At 43.3% G+C, this 24,035-nt stretch overlaps 1 protein-coding gene across 1 annotated transcript in view; it reads right to left on the bottom strand.

Annotated features, from left to right (window-relative positions):
• LOC121288600 (potassium channel subfamily K member 2-like) overlaps positions 1-24,035 on the bottom strand; it is a 190,555-nt gene that overhangs the window by 31,699 nt on the left and 134,821 nt on the right. The window contains exon 6 of the mRNA XM_041207229.1: positions 20,629-20,789. Within this exon, the coding sequence (XP_041063163.1) occupies positions 20,629-20,789 (161 nt within the window). The remainder of the gene's footprint in view (positions 1-20,628; positions 20,790-24,035) is intronic.

Genomic DNA, 24,035 nt, shown 5'->3' with positions numbered 1-24,035 from the left:
CCTCAATCCCTCCAGTGCCACCAGAGGCCATTTCCTCAGCAATGCCCCCTCCTATGATGGCAACAGTGTTGCCTCTGTGCGGGTTAAAACATGTGGGTGCATTTGTCCTCCCCCAGTTTTCTCCTATGTGCGTCAGTGTCAAGGAGTGTCCTGCAATAGGTTTGACTGATGTGGTCATCATAGGTGAATAGCTATTCGTATGTGAGGGTTCTGAATTTTGAGGCTTGCAAATGTGCTAAGCGCATGAGAGTGAGGTAAACATATGAATTTTAAGGATGGGTTACTAATTGATAGAGGTTGTGGGTAGGTGGGTGATGAGGGTGTAGTGAATTGAGCAGTGGACAAGGCGAGCAGGGCTGTTGATAGGATATAGCATTTGAAGAGTGAACTCACTCATCTTGATAACTTGTGTATGATCATTATACTTCTTCCTGCACTGTATGCATCTTTTTGGAGCAACACACTGGCAATGACTTCCACAGTTACTTGTTCCCACTGTTTCCTGAGCGTACATCTGCAAAGCTTCCACTGCCTGTGGACACAGGGCATCTGTCTTCTTTCTATCTCCTGCACTAAGACCTGCAGTGCATTTTCAGAAAACCTTGGTGCTTGCAATCTCGTGTATTCAGCCATTTCTCAAAAAGTTTGTTTTCGAACAATTCCCACTAACTCTTGTAGCTGCAATTAATTTCCCAATTAAGAGGCACACGCTGCCTTTGAGTAGCACTTAAGGAAGTATTGTAGTGAGTTCCTGAATTTACCCCACTGGGATGATAGAGGATTTGGTGATCTGTGAGCACAAAGGCTGCAAGAAGTGTGGGAGCTATAGTTGCAACGCCCCTGGGTCTGCAGCATGACAGGCAGATGGGACGGAAGCTGCAGAGAGGGCAAGCTGTGTGCAATGCCCTCTGCTAAGTTAAAGCCTGACTATTCTATGTTCCTTGACAGTGAGAGGAGAATGTCTGGTAGGCCAGCCAATACACCCGCCATGTCAGTGTGCATGTCCTCAGCATTCTCCTGTACGTTACCCCATCACAGTCCTCATCTGGGTTCTCTGTTGCAGAGCTCATCTGCAATTTCTGAAGAGCTGCCAAACAAGCCATCCTTTACCCTTAGCCTGGCTGCAACCTACTCATGCCCGTTGACTCACCATGTGCTGATCCTAACCCTAAACTAGCCTATAACGTACATGCAGTACCAATATCTAAGCTGATGGCTGAGAGTGTCAGATCAAGTATCATCAATTCTGTTTTTCTCTCTCTCTCTCTCTTTCTCTTCCTTGTTGGGGCAGAATTTTGCCGCCGGCGAGCAGGGGCTAGGGCCCGCTTGCCGACATGTAAAATGACGTGGGATGATGTCGGGCAATTGAATTGAGGCCATTGACAGGATCAGTTAAACAACTAAAGGACCTGCCCATCCAACCTTAAGGTTGGCAGGTCAGCCAGGCAAATAGAGAAAACATGAAACCTCATCCAACAGCGGGATGAGGTTTCCTTCAGGGATTTAAAAAGTTTAATAAAGTTATTGTGTAAATTATGAACATGTCCCATCTCATGTGACATTATCACATGATGGGGACATGTTAGGGATTTCTTTTTTCAATTTTTAATCTTTTTCAAAGTCGAAGCGAGCTCCCTGAGGCAGCACTTAGCCTCAGGGAGATGTGCGCTCTTTTGTGCACATGCGTGAAAGAGCGCATTCTCACTTTTGGGGAATCACCCCTGCCTGCACAGGAAGCGCATAGCACTTCCCGCTGGACGTCACGCTGGGTGGGCCTTAATTGACCCGCCCACGTAAAATGGCGATGAGGTCCGCTTCCCTGGCGGGGATCGGCTCCCCGCCCGCTGGAGATTGGGTCGGGCCCACCCACCCGACAGGCAGAAAATTCTGCCCTTGGGCTGCTGCGGTTGGGTGGGTGGCAGTTCTTGGGTGTCTGAAAGCAGAAAGGCCAGAAGGGGAAAGTTGGAGTGAGAAAAAGGGGAGTGGGGTAGGAAGCAAGAGTTCCATGGTCACACCATTAGCAGCTTGCTCAAATTGCCAGGTAACAGGTTGAGCTTGAGCTGTGGGGAATTGGGAAGGGACAGAAGATAGGAACATACCGTCATCCTCAATGTTCTCATGCTGGATGCCATGGGCTTTGTTGCAGCCAGGACCATAATGCTGAGAGCTATCCCCTCAGTAGGACTCAGGAATCCTTTTCTCCTTAGGTTCTGATCTGCTCCTTTCCATTGTGTGCCACCTCCTCCTGTAAGAGAGGGGGCAAAACGTCAGTGATTGTGTAGTGATTTGTTTGCGTGATATGCCTGTCATAACTGAATAGTTGGAGGAGTCTGGGTGCAGTGAGAGGTGAGTGTGTAACTTACAGGAGGATGTTTGAGGGTGAAGTGAGTATCTGGATATTAGGCATGGGTTGTGAGTGCTAGGGAGCGCTGTTGGGTTAGCGGTGGTTGTTAGATGCATTGAGCAGTATGAGAGGCTGGTGTTGTGGTGGGTAGGAGATTTCATGTGAAGATGCATTCAGTGACCTTGACCATCCATGTGAGGTCATTAGACTTGTGGCAATGCTGCCAAGGCCTCAGGTCCATAAATAGGCATTAATCTCCCTGGTCATCTGCTCCCACTCCCTTCGAAGAGTGTTTGGGGAGATTAATTCCCAGTGGCTTCCTGGACCCCCGAGGAACCATGGGATCTCTCCTCCTGCCAACTTCCACTATTAATCTCCAGCACAACATCCATCAGTCTGGAACCCTATTATTCTGTGCAGCTTCCCTTTAAGAAGGGCAGACTGCCTTTAAGAAGAGAAGGTTGGTTGTACCACATGTTATCAGCGCAATGCTTTTTGGTGCCCTGCAGAGCAGTGGCAGCCAGCAGTGCGAAGAAGCAATCAGCAGCATGGGACCAGCTCAGCTGCTGCTACAGTCATGGTAATGAGGTGGGAGGAGCCATGTTAAATGCTTGAATGACTGAGCAAATCAAATTTTAGCCAAACCCCTGCCCCTTCATTTTTATCAATGTCACAGCCAAAAATTGAATATTATTAATCCCTCAGGGCAATTCACCATCCCCTTTGACATTCTTGGAATTTAGGCCTATTCCCTGAACATAGCAGGAGGAAATTCAGATTTACAATCAGCACAAAGCCACCTCTGATGCACCAACATTTTGCCAAAGATCAAACAAGGGTACAAGATCAATTCATAAGACCATTTGGCAAACAGGAGGCCATAAAATTCATTGCCAGAATGACCCTATTGGAAGTCTCATGCTCAACTGATCAACATAATGCCGGGCAGGATATAAATGAAAGAAAGAACTTGGATATATATCACATTTTTCATGATCCAAACTGCTTTATAGCCTATGGAATATATTTGAATTGTAGTCACTGTTGTATTGAAGGGAAACACAGTGGCCAATTTGCACTCAGCAAGATCCCACAAACAACAATGACATACCTAACAAGATGAGTTCTTTTCACTCATGCTCCTTGTTGGATAAATATTGATAAGGATCATCAGGAGAACTTGTCCTGCTCTTCATCGAATAGTGCCATAGGATCATTTACATCTGACTGAGGGGGCATACATGACCTTGGTTAAATGCTTCAACATCGAAATATCAAACTAGATTAAGGGCTGAATTCCACCCCCCCCCCCGTTGGGGGCTTTGTGCGTGGGTGGGCGGGAGCAAGCGCGAACCTGATTGGCGCCATTTTACGCCAATTAAAGCCCACCAAGCATGACACTCGCCCATAAGCGTTCCCTGTGCGGGCGGGTGGGGGGGGGGGCATTCCCTGAGTTGGGGCCTGCACTCTTTCACGCCCTTCTCTGAGGCAAGTTTGGTGGCAGGGAGGGCATTTAACCAGGTGGCGGGTGGGGACCTTGATGCTTTCCTGACAATGTGATTAAGTGCAGGTCAGGAAGGCTCCTGGACAGCCTTCCCTCCCTGCTGCCAATTGAGGCCTTTAAGTGTGCAATTAATGCCCACATAAGGGCCTCATCCAACTGCCTCTGGTATTCACCAAGGGAGGGTGGGGGACTCGCCATACAGGTAGCCCGAAAAGCAAACCTGCTGGGGTTGTCCACTCAGTGCTCCCTCGCCTCCATTAAATACTGTTGTATATAATCTCCTACACAGGTCCAAGAACTGCACAGATACACTTAAAAATAAATAAATACACTTAAAAATATAAATGTTTACTTTTATAGTTCCATAGTTCTAGCCATGCCAACAGGTGTTGGAAAATTAGCACACTCTTGATTTGGTTCAACATTTCCATGGTGGTGACTGGCTGGACTGGACCTTATCATTGTACCTTCATGCAATATTAGTCATCCACATGTTCCAATGCTTGAAAATCAGTGCAAGGAGACTGAAAAAGGGCATTTTATAGGACTGTACAGACACAGTCTGTTTTTTTTTAAATGTCCCTATAATGCACTATAATCTCTTTCCAAGGTTCCTTTGAGAGAACCGTCCAAATCCCCAACCGTTATCATCAAGAAGAACAAGGGCAGCAGGCAGGAGGGAGCATCACTACCTGCAAGTTCCCACCATCCTAACTTGAAATAAATGTTGTTCCTTCAATGTTGCTGGATCAAAATCCTGGAACTGCCTCTCTAACAGCTCTATCGGTGTATCTATATGCCACATGGACTGCAGCAGTTCAAGAAGGTGAGGAAGTGAAATAGATTATTTTTCTTCATATAATGTCTCAAAAAGACCACCACCTCTTCAAGAGCAATTAAGAATGAGCAATAAATGCTGGCACTACAGCAATGCCCACATCCCATGAGCAAATAGTAAATAAATGAACTAAATGTTACCTTTTCACATTTGTCACCTCACCACAAAAATGATCCCCAAATGTAACTGCATCTCAGGCTTAAGCTTAAAGAAAAATTAAAATCTAGTAAAACATGTATTTAATAATTTAACAAACTGTGCTAGAAGAACCAAAGGAAAAACAAATGGTTTGGTACCTGAAGTATTTTGGCCCACCTTATAAACCTGCTATGGCTGTTTGAAACTCAGGGGAATTTATGTTGAATAGCTGCCCCAAATCAAATCAAGTATACCTAATCTACGATTTGAAAAGCATATTATTTAAAAAGTTTAAACTAAAAATACATGTGCAACCAAGTATGAAGAAAAGGAAAATGAAAAGGCAGGAATGAGAGTGGAATTAAATATTAAAGTATAAAACCCTTATTGGATCACTTGATTCCTACTCGGGGAACTTGTGCTTAAATCCCAAGCTTGTCTTTTGAACGTAATTCCTCAATGGTTGCCACTTCCGGTCACCAGATGGATCGCCCAAACCTTCCACCACAAGAAAAAATCTGATGTGAATGAATCACAAAGCAATGACTATGACAGTGATGCAAGGAGGGATCTATGGAGCCATTAAGGATCAGACAAAGGAGATTTAAATGTTTTATTTCAATGAAGCTGCTTTTAAAATTCAAGCTTATTTGCAATATTGCGCTAATCACCTCTAAAAGATTAACCTGATTTACCATTGTTTCAACCTTTAAAAATTAAAGCTTTGTCAATCCTTTTGAACTTAAATTATTCAAGAAATAAAACATAATCATCATGTTCTTCATGTAAATAAGAATACATGAGTACCTTCAAACCTTCAACTTTGAATTTTGAACGTTGTTTGGAAACAGTCCTGGGATTCTGTTTCCTCTCATATTTTCTTGTATGAAGACTGTGGTGGAAATGAGCAGTTTGATGGGTTACACTTGAGGTGGATGAAGAAAGCTTTGAGAAGGCATCAGGACAGAAAAAAGTAAAGGAAAAGTAAGCTATATTACAAATCTTATACCTGTGTACATTTCTTGTCTACAGCACTTGCCTTCTTGTTGCCATGTGTTTACTATATTTTTTATTTGAAATTTTCCATTATAAAATCCCATGCCCATATTTATAATGGAAAACACCTATGTAAACTTTTCACTCTGACTGTGCACTTGGCTAGTAGGTTGCACAATCCAGCTATTGATTTCTTAAAACTTATTTCCAATTTATTTTACATCCATCATTTTCATCTCAGTAACTAAATATTTCATAACAATAACACCACAATCTTTATCTTTTAATATCTCATTCAAGTATTTACTGGAAGGCGTCAATATTTGTCAAAAGCCTGAGCTTGATCTTGACATTTTTGCCCAGGGCTGTGATGCTGTGAGCAAGATTAGGATTGTTCAAACAAAGCATCTGCAGTGTACCCAAATGTCCAGGGCACATCAGTACTGTTCAGTCAGCAACACTGAGAAATAATCTTTCTTTAGCTTTGACAATTTCTGCTCAGAGATTTTTAAATTTGATGGAAGAAAAGTTGGAAGTCAAATGTCAAAAGCTTTCCTTAAGTAAAATTCATAGTGTTGCTTTTTACAGTGAGGTGTGAGAAGAAATGACAGTTTTCTGATAAACATCCATTGTATTTGTTGTTTTGTGTTAAATAACCTTTATAAAGTGAGACTAATGCAGAAAGAAAAATAAACTGAAACAAGAGAAGGGTGGCTAAGGCAGAGAAAGGTGAGGAAGTGGAATATATTATTTTTCTTCATATAATGTGGTCTTAAAAAATCATCATTTAAATTTTGATGCAATTGATTACTTCCAGCTGTATTTTGCTGAGAATGGTCACTACTAATGGCTTCCACCCAAGAGACAGAGGGGAGAATTGTTACCTTTGCGCAGTAAAAAGCTTCATAGTTTGTGGTGGATCTACCACGCTCAAACTACAGCAGAATTCCACCATACACACAATTGACAACTTTCAGTCACTGATGCCAGTCAGAAACAGGCAGGAGAAACAGGAGCATTCCCCAGGAGCCACAAAAAATTTGTGATCCCTTCCCTAGCCCCACCCCTGAAGGCTTCTCCCTGCCCCAGATCAGACCTGACCATCTCAGCATAGGAGCTGGTGGATTTCCCTCTCTCCCCAACTGAAAAGCTACAGCAGAATGCCCAATTGGTGCCTACCACACTCGTGTGGCATTTATGTAACTCAAAGCCAAATTTAGTCAGGTCTGCATAGAATGCCACCAGGAGTCAACTGTCCACTGATTTTATGCTTCCTTTAGCTCTAAGTCGAATTTCTCTCTTCACCTATGAGATGAGAGGATTGGGGGAGGAAGAGGCATAGAGAAAAAAGAGAGAGGCAGTTTCATTTCTCACTCCAATTTGATTTATTTTTTTTCCAAGTTGAATATTGAAAGCAAACAATCCTCTGAAGGAAACAGGGAGGTATGTGAGGAGAAAAACCAGTTGAGGGTTGGTGCATCTCCATGCAGCCACCTGCCAACTGCCTTTGTTTTGAACAAGTGGGACTGGGGGAGTGAATGAAGAATTAAAGGTCTGGTGAGCAAGGGGAAAGGGAGAATACAAAGCTGGAGTGGGTAGGCCAAAGGAGAAAAGATGGCACAGTGTTGGGATTGAAGGTTTAGTAGGAAGGCAAATGAATAGCGCGAAGATGAAGAAGTTGGGGACGTGGTGGGAGTGAGGCGATAGAGGGAAGCATACATGGATGGATGCGGTGATGGCAGGAGAACCACTGAAAGCCACATTTTCTATGAAACCCCATTCCAAATGCAGCCTGCAGCTTTAGTAGTTGTTTTCCCTGCCATACCACAGCACCTGGTGTGGTATGCCTTTAAATAGGTATGTCCATAATCTGTAAACATGATCAGACAGTGAATTGGGATAATTGAAACAATTTAATATTAAGATTGATATCAAGGCGTTCGTTAACAGTTTTAAAGTAAACAAGTGTTTTGAGGGCTTCTAAGCATGATGGGAAATATAACCAGTACTGTGGGAACCAGCTAAGAATCACAAGCCATAAACTTAATGGCCTTCACAGCTTGGGTAAACAAGGAGTTAAGGAAATAAGGAAATAGACAGGGAGTCATTAGGCCCCAGACGCTCACAAACTATCAAACTCTTTCTGAGGCCAAATGCTGAGATAACAGGAAACATCTGCAACACAAGTACCCCCACTCTTGATTAGGTTAGGTGATGTATGTGTTCAGGCAATACTGGTGATTGGGGGTTCTAACAAACAGTATTTTGCTATGTGAGAACCAAGGGCTATAAAATTGTGAAACAGGCTTTACATTACTGAGAAGTCCCTGGGAATGCAACCAGGATAGATCTGATCTCTCCCAGCATATGCTTGAATAAAACCTTTGCTTACTGGAAACTTATAAACTCGAGTGGTCTTTTTACCACAACCACAGGATATGATGTCACAAGTCACGTGATGTGGATTTAGAATGTGCTAGTTAACGAAGCGAGACATGTTACAGTAGGAGCTCTCCAGAACATGTATGTACTACTGCAATCTTCAATAAAAGAATTTACAACATAGCCATAAAAGAGCTCACAACATTTTTACCAGTCCTACCTGAGTGATTTGTGATCTTGTGTTGAAGGCTAGGAGGAAACACATGGTGGCAGCTGTTGAGCATTTGAAGATCTGGAAGAATTGCAGCTGCACAGCAGTGTTGCAACTTCCAAAACTTTTCTTCTTTTCCAAAACTTCTACGAGTGTAAAGCATCACGTGCAACACAGTAGTAGCACATTTAGTTCAAACACAAAAGCAAAATCAAAACGAGATATCACCCACAGTTCTTTGAAGTTGGGAACTTCAAAGAAGCAAGAAGCATTGGGAGAGCTCCAAATTCAACTTGGGACTACACCAGCATATTGTGAGTGAAGCAGAGCTTCGGGATATGAAGCATTATCTGGAGGCAGTGCTCTATTGGAACAGTGAGTTACTGTAGAAAGAGGCCACTAGATTGGTAGCAAAAGGATTTGATCAGTCAATTTGGATTGGGCCAGTCAGGTTGATTCAAAGACAGGCTTAAAAATGGCTAAAAAAAAAAAGGCCACTGCACCAATTACAGATAATTGAGGTGCGGCGTCGTTTGTGCCAAAATACTGCTTCGTGGACGGGGCTTAAAAAAACACACAAAGGGGAGCAACAATGCCACAGGCCCACAGTGCCATGGAGTCCCAAAACAGGGCATGACAAAAAAAAAGTAGTGAAGGCAGCCAGACCTGCAAAACATTGAAACCTTGCTGTGGAAGAAAGCAGGAAAGCTTCTTCCCACCTAGAAAACCATGGAAAATCCTGGGAACATCAGCAATATGTTGGTAAAGTTCCCGTGCATGAATTGAAAGGCAATGAATATTCTTTCCAAATTCAAACTTTTCAAACAAAAAATAGAACTGTGCTTCATTGATTTGACTGCATCAAAAACAGATAAACACACAGTCAAAATTAGAATAGCTATCAGAAATGTGGGGCTTCATAGGCTAAATACTTCAGTGGAAAACCTTTCCACCCCTCAGAGGCGAAGTGCGGGAGCGGGTGCTAGTGGGCACGCCTCCAATCGGCACCCCCGATTGGGGGCACATTGCCATTTTACGCGGGCAGGCCTTAATTGGTGACGTCCGCCAGGAAGCACTGTGCGGTCCCTGTGCGGGCAGGGTGGGATTTCCCTTAGCCAGGAGTCCACAGTTTTGCGCATGCACGCAAAAGAGCTCACAGATCTCCTTGAGGCAAAGTGCTGCCTCAGGGAGATTAGCTCTGATTTAAAACTTTCATTAAACATGTTTAAAAATTGTCCTTGCCATGTTCCCTCATGTGACACGGTCACATGAGTTGGGACAGGTCCATAAGCTTTACTGAAACCCTTCTTAAAAATTTAAATAGTCTCATGAAACCTCATCCCGCCTGTGGATGAGGTTTCACGCTTTTTCTGAAGCCTGCCAGGGCTCCTGGCCTGCCCACCAACCTTAAGGTTGGACAGACAGGTCCATTAATGACCTCAATTACTTTTTCAATGGCCTCAATAAGCTGTTGACAGGTCAGCGGGTGCGCAGCTGACTCAGCTGTGCCCCCACCGATCTGAAAATGGAAATGATGCAGGGTGACATTGGGTGTTCCACCTGACGTCATTCAGCATCATTTTATGCCCCGGCGAGCGGGCCAAGCTGAAGATTCTACCCCAGGTTTATCTGAAGATGATCAAAAAGACCCTCGAAAATATGGACTCAGAAGACCAACTATGTGTGAAAATCAATTTCAGGATACATCAGCTGACATTTATGACATAGGCAGCAATCAAAAGAGTCAATTGACCAATTTGTCACTTGTTGCAGAGCCAAAGGCTGGGACTGCAACTATTCTGAAATGAAGTTATCTGAAAAAATTGCAGAGCTGGTAATAGCATTGACACCCATTGAATCTTTTCCAGAAGAGCTCCTAGAAAAGCCAAAACACCTTAAAAATGAAGCTTTATTGAAAGATGGGTGTAAATACAAAGCTTATCTGTATAGGCCAACGGAGTTTGAAAGCACTAGGTGCATCTTCAACCATTGGCACAGTAGCTAAGATGCCACGTGGAAGATGTGGGCTTCTTTTGTCACCAAGAAGCTGTCCAAAATACCAGAATCACTGTAAGGTTTGTGATATTAAAGGGCATTGGGCACGCCAATGTAAGAAACCCTATTCAGGAGGTGTGGCAAGAGGTCACGGGCAAGCCACAACCAAGTAGAAAACAAATGCAACACACTGGCAGCAAAAGAGAGTGTGTGAGGCATAGGAGCAAGTGTGTACACAAAGTCGCCAACAAAGCAGACAGAATGAAAAATAATGATGGCCAAGCACTTACAAAGGAGAGCAAACAAGTGTTCCACATTGTAAACATTACCAAGTCCACAGATGCAATTAACCGCTGGAAGCATTTGCAACCATTAATACTGTGTGTCCTAGCAAGATTGGAAAGTACACAGTGAGGGTCAAAATCAATAATGGGACAAGTGTCAATATCCTTCCCTAAGGATACTAAAGGATATGTACCTCCTATACTGGAAGGCAATGGTACAATCAACTACAGCTAAGTTAACTGCATTTAATGAATTAATTATATTTGTACGACAACACTGAAATGTAGCTACAATCAATTGGCATGGCCGTCAACAGATCTTTTATCTTGTTGATATGTAAGGTCCATCTGCCATAAATCTACCAGCATGCAAAGACCTCAGGCTTGTTACTATTCACGGGATCAACAAGAACTACAGCGGTTTTAAAGGTGATGCTGTCTTGCACCTAAAGGAAGATGCAATTCCACCAACAGACCCTCTGAGAAAATGCAATATTAATATCAAAGACAAATTAAAAGTCAAACTGAACAAAATGGAGCAGGAAGGCATTATCTGTAAGGTTTCCTCAGACAATTTGAACAGGTTGCCGAATCCGAAGAATGCAGATGTTTCATTGGATCTGCAAGTCGATTCACTGGATGCAGAAGTCGAAAATTTGATGAAGTTTGAGCAACACAAATGTCAACAATTGCAAGAAGAGACATCCAAAGACCCAGTACTCTAGGTAGAGTGGAAAACCATAACTGAATGTTGACCTGATACCATGCAAGAAGTATAGGAAATGTTAGGCAATTTTGGGCCTGCTGAGATAAATTAGGTATATCCAGAGGGGTAATATACCTCACTCCAACCAGACATTCTGACATAACTAAACCAGACATATATGGACATTGAGCGCACTAGGCATCTGGCAGAGAAACGGTATACTGACCAGGGATCAGCAGTGATAAAGAGTAAGCCGTGAGACTCTGTGAGACTCAGGCACACTAGTCTAGCCAGCACAAGAAGCCTCACAAAACTCCATCACACCAGTGGACCAGAATTGCTGCAGATTTATTAGTGTTTGTGGTGACAATTTCCTATTGCTGATGAATTATTTTTACAAGTTTCTGATAATTTGACAATTACACCTTGCCTGTTCACTGAGTGCCATTTTCAGTTTGTTTGGGATGCCACAAGGAATTGTCTCAGACAACGGTCCTTGGTACATGGGCAAGCCATTTTAACTGTGTTTGAGAAGTAAGGCACTGAACATGTTACTTCATCGCTGCATTATCCTCGATCAAATAAACTAGAACACATGGTTCGTACTGTTAAGTCCTTAATAATTAAGTGTTGGGAAACGAAGCAAGTCTTCCACATCATAATGTTACACCACTAAATGCAACTTTACCTTTGCCAGCTGAGCTTATGCTTGGAAGGCAAGTTCAAATGACTCTTCCAAGCCATCACCTATCCAAGTTTCCAGCTGTACAAGACAAGTTACTGGAAAAACTGGAGAGGATGAAGGGTATGCATGACCGATATGCAGGTACAGAATTGACCACAGGACAGAAGGCTCAAGTTCTACATTCGACAGAGGGGACCTGGTTTCCAAGATTTGTTGAGAGCTGGGATCATATGAAGTAGTGACAGCAAATGGAATGACATTATGCAGGAATCAGTGTCAACTCAGGGAGGTATCCAATAATGCAACACCCAGCAAACCTATTGCAAATAGAACACATTCAGAGGTGAGATCTGAACATAGCACTGTGGAAGATCACGGTGAAGACAGCCAGCATAATGTTGTTGTACAAAAAAGCAGTGCACCTATGAATTAAAACCACTGCAATAATGGTCAGACATCTGAAAGAAGTTGACGGTGACCAGATCAGGTAATTTTAGCAAACCACCCTTACATTGCAGAGGCGTGTAAATTCGCAATGCATGAAAGTTTTGGTGCAACGTAAATAGTGTTAAGACATCCTTGTTATTATTTGTTTATTCATTGTAAGTGTGTAATCACAACTTGGGGAAAAAGGGGGATGTTGTAGAATGCCTTTAAGTGGTCCATAATCTGTATACACCATCTGACAGGATATGATGTTAAATGTAAAGTCATATGTAGTTGGAATGGATTAGTTGACCAAGCAAGATGTAAGAGCTTGCCAGAAATGTGATATATACTACTGCAATCTTCAAATCAAAGAACTCACAACATAGCTTACCAGTCCCACCTAAGTGATTAGTGAGTTTGTCTTGAAGGATAGAAGGAAAAACAATAGAATCCACCATCTCATCCTGACAGGGAAGAAGAAAAGAGGAAATACATTGAAAGAAGAGAAGAGGAAAGTTAGAAAGAATGGCACAACCATAGAAGGAAAAGGAGAAAAATTGCAACATGAAAGCAACAGAGACATATAAGAAAGAGAAACCACAACCTAGAAATTCATTGATGCCATACCTATTTTACAGGTCTAAAACAGGTATCTCAACATCCAGTACAGCAAGATGCATTCCTGTGCACTCGATGCCAGAAATGTATCACCTGCCATATTGATAAAGGCTGCTACATAGGTGTCCAGTGCTCATGTCTGAATAAGCATAAACGTCTTTGTATACGCAAATGGTAGTAACTGTTTCAGGCCCACTTTACAAATTCATTAGTGATTGACCACAGTAACCAAATCAATGTTCTTAAAGAGACCGCTGGAGGCTGCCTCCTGAAAGGTAAATTGTCACTGTTTACTTGTCATATTACAGTTTTTTTTCAATGCATAAACTTTTACTGTCTTTTTAAATTAAATTTCCCCGCAAAAAAATTGTCTTAGTCATAACACGAAAGCTAATTACCTCGCGTAGTATAAGGGTCTGGCACAAAAAGGGTTAAGGTGGGACTGAGCATAGTACCACCTACATAGTGATGTAAGAATAAACATGACTAGGGCAGGATTTTACATCCATCGGGTCAGCACGCGCCTGACCTAACTGGGCATAAAATCTCACGCGATGACGTTGGGCGAGCGTCCCAACGTCATCGCACACTCTTGCGATCTTTCGGTTGGTGTGCGCACGCAAGAGTCGGCAGTGTGCTCGCCGACAATTAAGAGGCATATTAAGGCCCCTAAAGTATGAATTAAGTTTTATTTTTCGCTGCCCGCTCAACCGTTCGGTTGGCAGGCGGGCGAATAGGCAAAGCAGCCTTTTCATTTTTTACGGAAGCTCATCCGTGGACAGGATAAGGTTTCCAACGGTAAGTAAAAAAATGCAAAAAAAAATTTCCACTTAATTTTAAACATGTCCCTCTTCTTGTGACTGAGTCATATGTGGAGACATGTTTATATCATTTATTAAAGCTTTGTTTTCCTTTGTCCAAATCTTCAGCTCCCTGAGGCAGCTCTGTGCCCTCAGGGAGCTGTCAGTGCACGCTCTACTGTGCATGTGCAGACTTCCGAACTCACCCTCCTCCCGCCCCCTCCCTGGCAGCAATGAGCCTTTCAACGCGTCTTTCACGCTGGTTGGCTGTTAATTGGCCAGCCAGTGTGCATTCACGTTCGGGGCCTGATCTTGGACGGCGGTCTATTTCGCGGCCACTCCCAGGCCCACCCACTGCGGCCGCCTGACGAAGGGAAAATCCTGGCCCTAGCATCAGTGTGGTGTTGAGCAGAGACATGTTAAGACCTAGATATGGAGATAGCTCCATGCCTGTACCCTTTACTGTACATATGTATACGGTTACAAGTATTTAATAAAGATTTGCTGTTAACATACAAAAGATTATAAAGACTTCTTTAACAGACACTTCTGTAACCAACACCATTACAAAACCCCAAGTCAACACTGTTGTTTTTTAATCATTAACCAATTTACCATCTACAAGATGCACTGCAGCAACTGACCAAGTCTGTTTCGACAGCATTTTTCAAACCTGTGACCTCTACCAACTAGAAGAACAAGGGCAGCAGATACATGGGAACACCACCACCTGCAAATTCTCCTCCAAGTCACATGCCATGCTGACTTGGAACGATATTGCCATTCCTTCACTTTCACTGGGTCAAAATCCTGGAACTCCTTTGCTAACAGCACTGTGGGTATCCCTACACCACATGGACTGCAGAAGTCCAAGAAAACGACTCACTATCACCTTCTCAAGGGCAGTTAGGGATTGGGCAACAAATACTGGCCTAGCCAGTGACGCCCACATCCCGTGAAAGAATAAAAAACAACTTCATTACTGCTATAATGAAAATGAAGATTACCAGTGCTAGAAAAAATATATAGGGCAAGAAATTGGTTCACACAGTTGAGATGAAAGTAGGCAGCATGCAGATTTGGTGCTACTACCTCAATTATTGCTATTAGCATTAGGTCTAAGTAGCTCTTGTCCTGGTAGCTGCCTCTGCACTCAGACGGCCAATCAGCATGTGCTAATAGCACATGGTACCGCCAGTCTTCTGATGTTAAAAGCAGTCTATCCCTCTTAAGGTGAGCTGCACTGAATTACAGGAGACTGTTGATGAATACTATCGCTGCAATTATACACAAGGAAAATAGAACACCAGGGCAGAGGAAAGGTTCTGGTATCACAGAGGTAGCACTGGAGGCCTTGGTGGAGGAGGTGGATAGGAGGAGAGACACCATGATTCTACAGGAGGGGTAGGCCAGGAGGACCTCAAGGACACCCTCAGAACAGATTAGGAGCAGCTGGGCAGGGAGGTCAATTCCCAGAGTCTAAACCCAGGGACCTGGCAGCAGTGGCATAAGAAGTCTAATGACCTCTCATAGGTAATTAAGGTCAGTGAATGTATCTTCCAAACAACACCAGCCTTTCATCTCCAACATCTCACCCCCATCACTCACACTGAAGAACTCACTGGCACTCAGGACTTATACCTAGAATCCAGATAGTCTGCCTCACCCTCACATACCTACTAATGCTGCCAGCCTCAGACTCCCCTCTCACTGCTTCCACATTGCTCCAGCTATTCAGCCAAGGCAGGCACATCACCCAAATACAATCATTGATATTCTTCCCTCCATGTCTTGCAGGACAAAGTGGCACACAATAGATGGGAGTAGAGCAGAAAAGGTGGGGAACAAACATGCCTGCATCTTCTGAGTACCACAAAGGAGATTGGTTTCAGCATCATGGAGCCAGCTACAATTGAGCCTTTGGCATATAGCATTGCTAAGAACATTGAGGATAACAGCATGATCCTACCTTATGTCCCTTACAACTCACAGCACAGTTTAATCCTGCTGTCTGGCATGATGAGCAAGCTGCAGATGTTGTCACCCTGGGCCTTTTACTGAGTGCATTAGCAGGCCTGCCAGACAGCATCCTGTCGTTGTTAAGGAGAGTGCAGAGTCCAGCACTAACATGACACAGGGCATTGTGCAAAACCTGGAGCTTATTCTTCCCAGCACGGAAGCGATAGCCCACCCCATAACTGCACTTGCAGACCCAGCGTGATGCAACGTCTGTTCATTCCTATCTCAGCTTCTATTGCAGCACAGGCAGAGGTCATCCAACATCTCAGTGCTGCAGTGGACGCTCAGACTGAGGTCATGAGATCCATGCTTGCTGCCATGCAGGCACAAACTGCTGCCATCATGGCTGCAGATCTCAGTATTCAAACACGGCTTGCAATCGCTTGTGACATTCAAACAATTTGGCTCCAAAAGACTGCTAACATTGCTGAGATGCCATCCTGGGGGAAGTTACAGTGGCAGCATGAAACACTAGCCTGCTGTCCTCTCTCAGGATGACAGCATTTGTGACCCACACTACTGCACTCCAACATTGCTCTTGCTGTTGCTGCTCAGCCTCCAGCCCATACTGCTGTCACCCTTGCCAAGACAGTGAAGTCTGATCAGGCTCTCGAGGACCAGAGCTGCTCAAGGGCATCCTGCAAGGTCAAATGCAGTCTCCCCAGTGAAAGTCAGCAGCCTTCCAACAGCCATGCCGCAGCGCTGATGTATCTCAAAGGAGGAACACCTGGACAGGCGAAAGCACTCATAAGACAGGCACTAAGGAAATGCACAAGGATGAATAATTTATTTTTGTTGTATAATTAGTTGTGTTTGGATAAATATTTAATGGTAAGATTATTGTTGGTGACTTTTATTGCTTATCTTAGGCTCTGTGATGAGACATTCCAGATAGATGGTAAAGTGGGGAATAGTTAATCCATGGTCGTAAAGTGAAGTTCTCAGACGGCATGTCTGGAGTTTAAGGGTCCCAGATGCAAACTCTCTGCCTCCTCTTCCTCCATCTCCTCCTGAGTTGACCTCCGGATCCTGGTGATAATGGCTGTGCCTTCCTAATGGTGATGTTTTGGAGGGTGCAACAGGCCACCACAAACTCAGAAACATGCTCTGGTGAATACTGGCGCCCCACCCCCCCCAAACAATCCAGGCATCAGAAGTGTTGCTTTAGTATACTGATGGACTGCTCTACAATGTTCTACACCAGCTGTCCTCAGTTGGTCAGATGGTGCAAGGTATAGGGGGACTATCCCTCATCTCTTTGTACCCACCTTCTGGTTTTTCTTGGATGTGCAAAGATGGCAGGAATGACCAACTGCCTCAAGATAAAGGCACCTAGTCTGCTGACAGGATAGTGGACATTGACCATCAATTTGATCCATGCATGGTCATACACCAACTGCATATTGATGAAACGGTAGCCCTTGCGATTCCTGTATCTCTCCTATTGAAATGGGGTCCTGCAGAATGTGTGTAGTCAATGGCTCCCTGCACCATCAGGAATCCCACTAATCTTGGCAAGGTCATATGCCCTCTCATCCTGCTTCTCCTTGCTTAGGGAGAATACAATGTAAGTGTCTCTTTTCACATAAATGGGCTCCGTTATTTCCCAGATGCAGTAACAGATAGCATACTTGGATGTGTTAGATATAACATACACACCCACCTAGAATGATCTGGCCATGTATAAGTTTAATGTGACTGTGGGATTTATGGCCTCTGGCAATGCCATCCTCACCCTATCGTGAGGCTCAAAATCCAATGATGGTGTGTGGCTCAGTGATTACCACCTTGTTAAATCTGAATTGCCTCAGGTACTGCACCAGAGCGACATGGAGATTTAGGAAGTGCTCACTAAAAACCCATGATGGGTAGGGCTCTCTGTGGAGAGTTCTCCTCCCCTCTCTTCGCAGAGCTTCTCCTCTCTGAAGCTTCTGCTCCATTTCTCAGCTGTTTTGCAGATCCAGGGGCATTGCAACAACAACCCCATACTTCGTGCAGACTTGGGTCGCCAAATCCTCTTCACTGCCTAGGTGGATGCATCAGTTGACCAAAAAACCTCCAGAAACAAGCCACAGTCTTCGACTTGCTGCAGAAGTAAGTCAGCAGCATCTCACCTGCAAGTTGGAAGTCTGCCCCTTTAAATAGTGCTAGTTGAAGGGTTCTTCATGCAGCTGAGCACATGTTCTCTCTCCACGGCGTACCCATGCTACCCATACCCAGCATGGAGCACCACGCACTCTGTACCAGAAGTGACTGGCAGCCCGGTCTGTGCCATTTTATGACTTCAAGACTTCCATAATTCCAGCACTGGTAACGCTACAATGCTCCACACTGAGGCCTTACTCTCTTTCCGGTGTAAGCAAAATCTTATTCCTTTTGCCCATGCATCTCTTCCCCTTCTCTGCACACAGCCATGACCATTGAAGAAATACCACCGTGTACTTGCAAGAACTACACTCACTTCTTTCTGCACAAGGAAACCAGGACTTCCAAGCATAATTCATTACCATAATCTGCATGCTCTATCTTTCTGTCCTCAACATTCTCACAAAATACACCTTCATCAATGGGATAGGCAGAGTCCAAACAGGTATATTCACCTTTACTATTTCATCCTATTGCTTTGTAGGGAAAAACTGCAAATAACAGATTGCAGAGGAATACTATTGGAGAGAGCCTTGCTACAATAATGAATATCACTCCACACAAGGAAATTGTTTCACAGTTCCAGTGTGGGGTTTTATGAAGCAGGCTGAGAATGTAAAGCAGGATACTTGGCTGCAGCCCTGAAGTTGCATTACACTTCTTCCTTTTGCATGTTCCATCATAGTTTGTTCCAAACCACTGATACCCAATATCCCATGCAAGAATTCAACATTGACAACTGCTTAACAATGACAGCGATTTATGAACTCGCTTCTCTCCTTAGGTATGTGACCAGAAACTACAAAAGAGTCCTCCCAAGAACAGCCGATCAGCACCTCACCGGGCAAGTAAAGGGAAGTATCTGATTCAGGGAACCACTGGCACAAAATCACCAACCTGTTGGGACATAGATAAGGCAGCTGGACGGAAGCACTCTGGGTTTTCACAGAACAAAAGTGATCACCAGTCTGAGGTTATGGCATTATAGAAGCACGAACCACCGGTTTAATGCACCGGGTCATATCCCTCCCTAGTTGTTGGCGCCAAATATCCATAGAACTGGCATTTAGCTTTTAAAAGAAACATGATTTTAGAACATGGGCAATTATTGCCTTAGCTTTGGGACGATCTGGCTCGGCACTTGCAATACATGGCAGAAAAACATAGGAGTTCTCTGGCTACAGTTGTAGGATTGTCAGGCAACATTTGAAAAGCATTCATTCAGCCTTGCAACTAGTGATTGTCTCAGGGCCTTCTGCAGCACAGCCCATCATAACAGAGGCTCTTATGACAACAGTGATGGTTGCTATACAGGCCTTATAAGGCAGCAATATCACCTCATTGTTGCAATGAGATCTGGGTACCTAGGCATAATGACATGGACATCAGAAGTGGAAGCTAACCTGCCAATAAGTGGTGCTTCTAACTTTCCAAGTGGTAATACTTCACAGCAGCTTGAAAGTAGCCAGGGGCAGACAGGCTCCACAAGCAGATGGGCAGTGGCTCCAAACAGGACCACTTTGATTCCATGCTGTCAAAGTCAAAAGATACATTGATATTAAGAGCCTCTCAGTAACGCTTAGCTGACAGTCAACTCACTGGTTCTTGCCATGGGGACAGCAGTGGGAAGATGTATTAGATTAGTTAAGGGAGCTTAACTTACATCCATTAATAGCTGGCCATGCCCCATAAAAGTAATCTCCTTGAGTACCCTGAGATAAATGCCATCTATCTTTCAAATGTAATATTTGAGCCCTTTAGCCTATCTAGCACTCCCATCTCATTTGTATTGAAACCATTAATTATATTTAGGTTGTCTCTACTCAGGGAGGGCAAGCTGATCATGTCTTGTATTTATAAGAAGGATTAATCATTTGGAATGTTATCCATCCTCTGTTACAGCCCTGTTAGCATGTTTTATGGTTTTCACCTCTTTTTATTTTGCCCTCCTCCTGTTAAGGTACTGAAAGAATTTTTTACAATTTGTTTTTCATCTGCAGATATGTTTTATTTCCAGGTTTCTCTTTGCCATTCTGAGCACTATTATAACATGTTTCTACATGTTCCTTAGTGATCCCTGTGAACCATTTCACCCCTCTCCTTGCAGAATCTCTGTAGGACTTGTTCTCCTTTTTATTTCAGCTCTAATTAATTTGTTAATTAATTTGAGATCGTAAACAAAACTCCAGTATATAATATGCAAGCAAAATATACAACTGTACAAATATGTAAACTAGTGTAAAATTCTTAAGATTTTTTAAACTGTTAATAATTCTATCATATTCCAGTGTTAAAGAATATTGTAATCTTAAAATGCTCCTGTTTATTTTAATAGCCTTGTTAAAAAGTCAATGAAATTCTGATTGTCATTATTTTAATAAATATTATTCTACGACATTAGAGGTACTATTAAACCTATGTGGGTTTTAAATATCACCTGGGGGAATTTAGCACTCAAAAAGTTGAGATAGATTCTAACATTTTAGTTCACAGTTTTGCATTCATTTATTATGAAATATATTTATGTAACTTACAAGGAATACATCTTCCACTTTGGCGATTCCTTTTCCAAATATGGTTCCCAGCTGGTCACCAACACCAGCAAGTAAAAACCCAAAGAGTGGAATTCCTAACAAAGCATAAATAATGCAGAATACTTTTCCACCCACAGTAGTTGGAGAAATTTTTCCAAAACCTAGGAGAAAATAAGATCAAACTGAATTAGAGTTATGTTATCAAAGCTTCTTACAGTTGTAATAAGTCTTACAATAAATTTAAGGATAGCAATACAGCATTTTGTACCTCAGCAGACAAGCATGAAAGCATGCAACATATTTACATAGGAGAAATACATTTTATATTTCAACAAATATATTCCCTTGAAATGTAACTGTTATTATACTGGAGCAAGAATAGGAACATAGGAAATAGGAGCAATAGGCCATTTGGCGTCTCAAACCTGCTCCACCATTCAACTAGACTATGGCTAATCTACCACAACAACACTTCCCCACACTATCCCCACATCCCTTGATGTCTTTAACATCAATAAATTTATTGATCTCTGTCTTGAACATACTCAATGACTGAGCCTCCACAGCCCTCTGGGGTACAGTATTCCAAAGGTTTACCACCCTCTGAGTAAGAAATTCCTCCTCATCTCAGTCCTAAATGGCCTATCTCTTATTCTAAGACTTTGTTCCCTGGTTCTAGACCCCCCCACCAGGGGAAACAACTTTCCTGCATCAAGCCCTGTAAGAATTTTATATCTTTTAGTGAGATCACCTCTCATTCTTCTAAATTATAGAGAATATAGGCCAGGCTCCTCAATCTCTCCTCATAGGACAATCCTGGCATCCTAGGGATTTGTCTGGTGAATCTTCGTTGCACTCCCTCAATGGCAAGTGTCTCCCATCTTAGGTAAGGAGAGCAAAACTGCACACAATACTCCAGATGAGACCTCATACAATTACAGCAAATCTTCTCTCTCCTATACTCAAATTCTCTTGCAATAAAGACTAACATACCATATGCCTTCCTAATTGCTTTCTGCATCTGCATGTTTGCTTTCAGTGACTCATGAACAAGGATACACAGGATTCTTTAGACATCAACACTTCCAGTCTCTCACCATTTAAGAAATACCCTGCATTTCTGTTTTCCCTACCAAAGTGGATAACTTTACATTTTTCCACATTACATTCTATCTGCCATGTTCTTGACACTTACTTAGCCTGTCTAAATCCCCTTGAAGCCTCTTTGCATTCCTCCTCACAACTCACATTCCCATCTAGTCCTGCATCATCAGCAAACTTAGAAATATTACATTTGGTCCCCACATCCAAATCAATGATATAGATTGTGAACAGCTCAGGCCCAAGCACTGATCCTTGTGGTACCCCACTCATCACAGCCTGCCAAACCTGAGAATGACCCATTTATTCCTACTCTTTGAGCAGAATCTTATGGCCCTGCCCGCCCGCAGGATTTTCCAGTCCCGCCGAAGTCAATGAAATTTTGAATGGCTTGCCTGCGTTTTACTTTCCCGCCCCCGCCACAATGGGAATGTAAAATTCCACCCTTTGTTTTCTGTCCATTAACCAATTCTAAATCCATGCCAATATATTATCCCAATCCCATATTCACAGGTCGAAAACACTAGTGTCATTACACATCATTTATCAATCAACAATGTTAAATTCTCAATGAAGATTTTTTCTTATTCAACTTCTTTCTTTTGCTGTTTTTATTGTTGCTATTTTTCACTTCTCCTCCCCTTTTGTTGGTATGAAATTATACATGCACCAGGAAACTTCCAATTGATCCCCCATGTGACAATTCTTCACATGAGCCTAAACAGAGTGTCAGCAGGATATTCAACTCTGGATGGCATTTCAGCCAAGCCCAATATTGTCTTCACTGAGGCCCATGTAAACACACTTTCCAGCAGGAGATATTAGGCAATGACCAGAAAAAGGTTCCCTAAATTATTTTACTTTTGTAGCATGAACCAATATTGCTGCTATCAGTTCATTTAGCATAAATGAGAAATTAAATCTAGAATTATAGTCTGCATGGCTTTGCATACCACATGACACATTTATCTATTATCTTTTTTAAATTTAATCCTTCATGGGATGCCCTGGCATTTGTTGCGCCTCCCTTGAACAGAATAGCTTGCTAAGCCATTTCAGAGGGCAGTTAAGTGTCAACCACATTGCTGTGAATCTGGAATCACATGTAGGCCAGACTACGTAAGAACAGATTTCCTTCCCTAAAGGACATTAGTGAACCAGATGGATTTTCACAACAATCAACCATAGTTTGTCATGCGGCAGAATTTTCCCCCCGTTGGGAGGGGGAGTTCAGGAGCAGGGGCATCCAGGCCGTTTTATTATGTGGGCGGACCAATTAAGGCCTGCCCAGCATGACGTCCACCAGGAAGCACTATGCATTCCCCGTGCAGGTGGGGGGTGGGGGGTGGAATTCCCTCAGCTGACAGTGCGCTCTTTCACGCATGTGTGCAAAAGAGCGCACTCATCTTCCTGAGGCTAAGTGCTACCTCAGGGCGATCAGCGCCAAATTTAAAAATGGTAAATGTAGAAAAGTAAAATTTCCCTGACATGTCCCCTCATGTGACATGAGTTGGGACATGTCCATCACTTTTAGTTAAACTTCTATTAAATTCTTAAAAACCTACATGAAACCTCATCCCACCCATGGATGAGGTTTCATGCTTTTTCTGAAGCCCGCCAGGGCTCCTGGCCTGCCCACCAACCAATTGGCCGTTGACAGGTCGGCAGGCGCACAGCTGATTCGGCTTGCCCCCCACCCCTACTCTGACCTGAAAATTGAAATGATGCGGGGTGACTTCGGGAGTTCCACCCAACGTCATCCCATGTCATTTTACGCCCTCTCGCTTGCTGACCTCAATATCCTGCCCATGGTCCCCATTACCCAGAATAGCTGTCAATTCCAGATTTTATTAATTGAATTCAAATTCCACCAGTTGCCATGGTGGGATTTGAACCCATGTTCCCAAAGCATTTGCCACACCACACCCACTTACTCTCTCGTGCACACTGTTACACAGTTAGGTGGATTCCCCCTCTCTTTATTTTAGTTTTGTTAATGGCCAGGTTTGGCAGTCAAGACTGACTGAACTTTTCCAGCCATGAAAAGTGAGAGGCTAGAATGAATAATTGGGCCAAAGGAGGGAGAAAAGCAAAGGTGATGACATGAAAGTTGGGGTGTAGACGGGGGGGAGAATGACCAAGAGAAGTGATGGGGAAAAAGGGACAGAGGTGGGGAAGAAAAGAGGAGAGATGCTGATTTGAAGGCTTCCTTCCAAATAAACACTGGTGAATAAGATTGTGCATCCACAAACTGTTAGACTGTGAGGTGGGAGGCACCTGAGTACCATCTAGGAATGGTACTAACT

This window comes from Carcharodon carcharias, chromosome 2 (assembly GCF_017639515.1).
Source record: "Carcharodon carcharias isolate sCarCar2 chromosome 2, sCarCar2.pri, whole genome shotgun sequence".
NCBI lineage: Eukaryota > Metazoa > Chordata > Chondrichthyes > Lamniformes > Lamnidae > Carcharodon > Carcharodon carcharias.
This window is presented reverse-complemented; position numbering and strand designations above follow the sequence as displayed.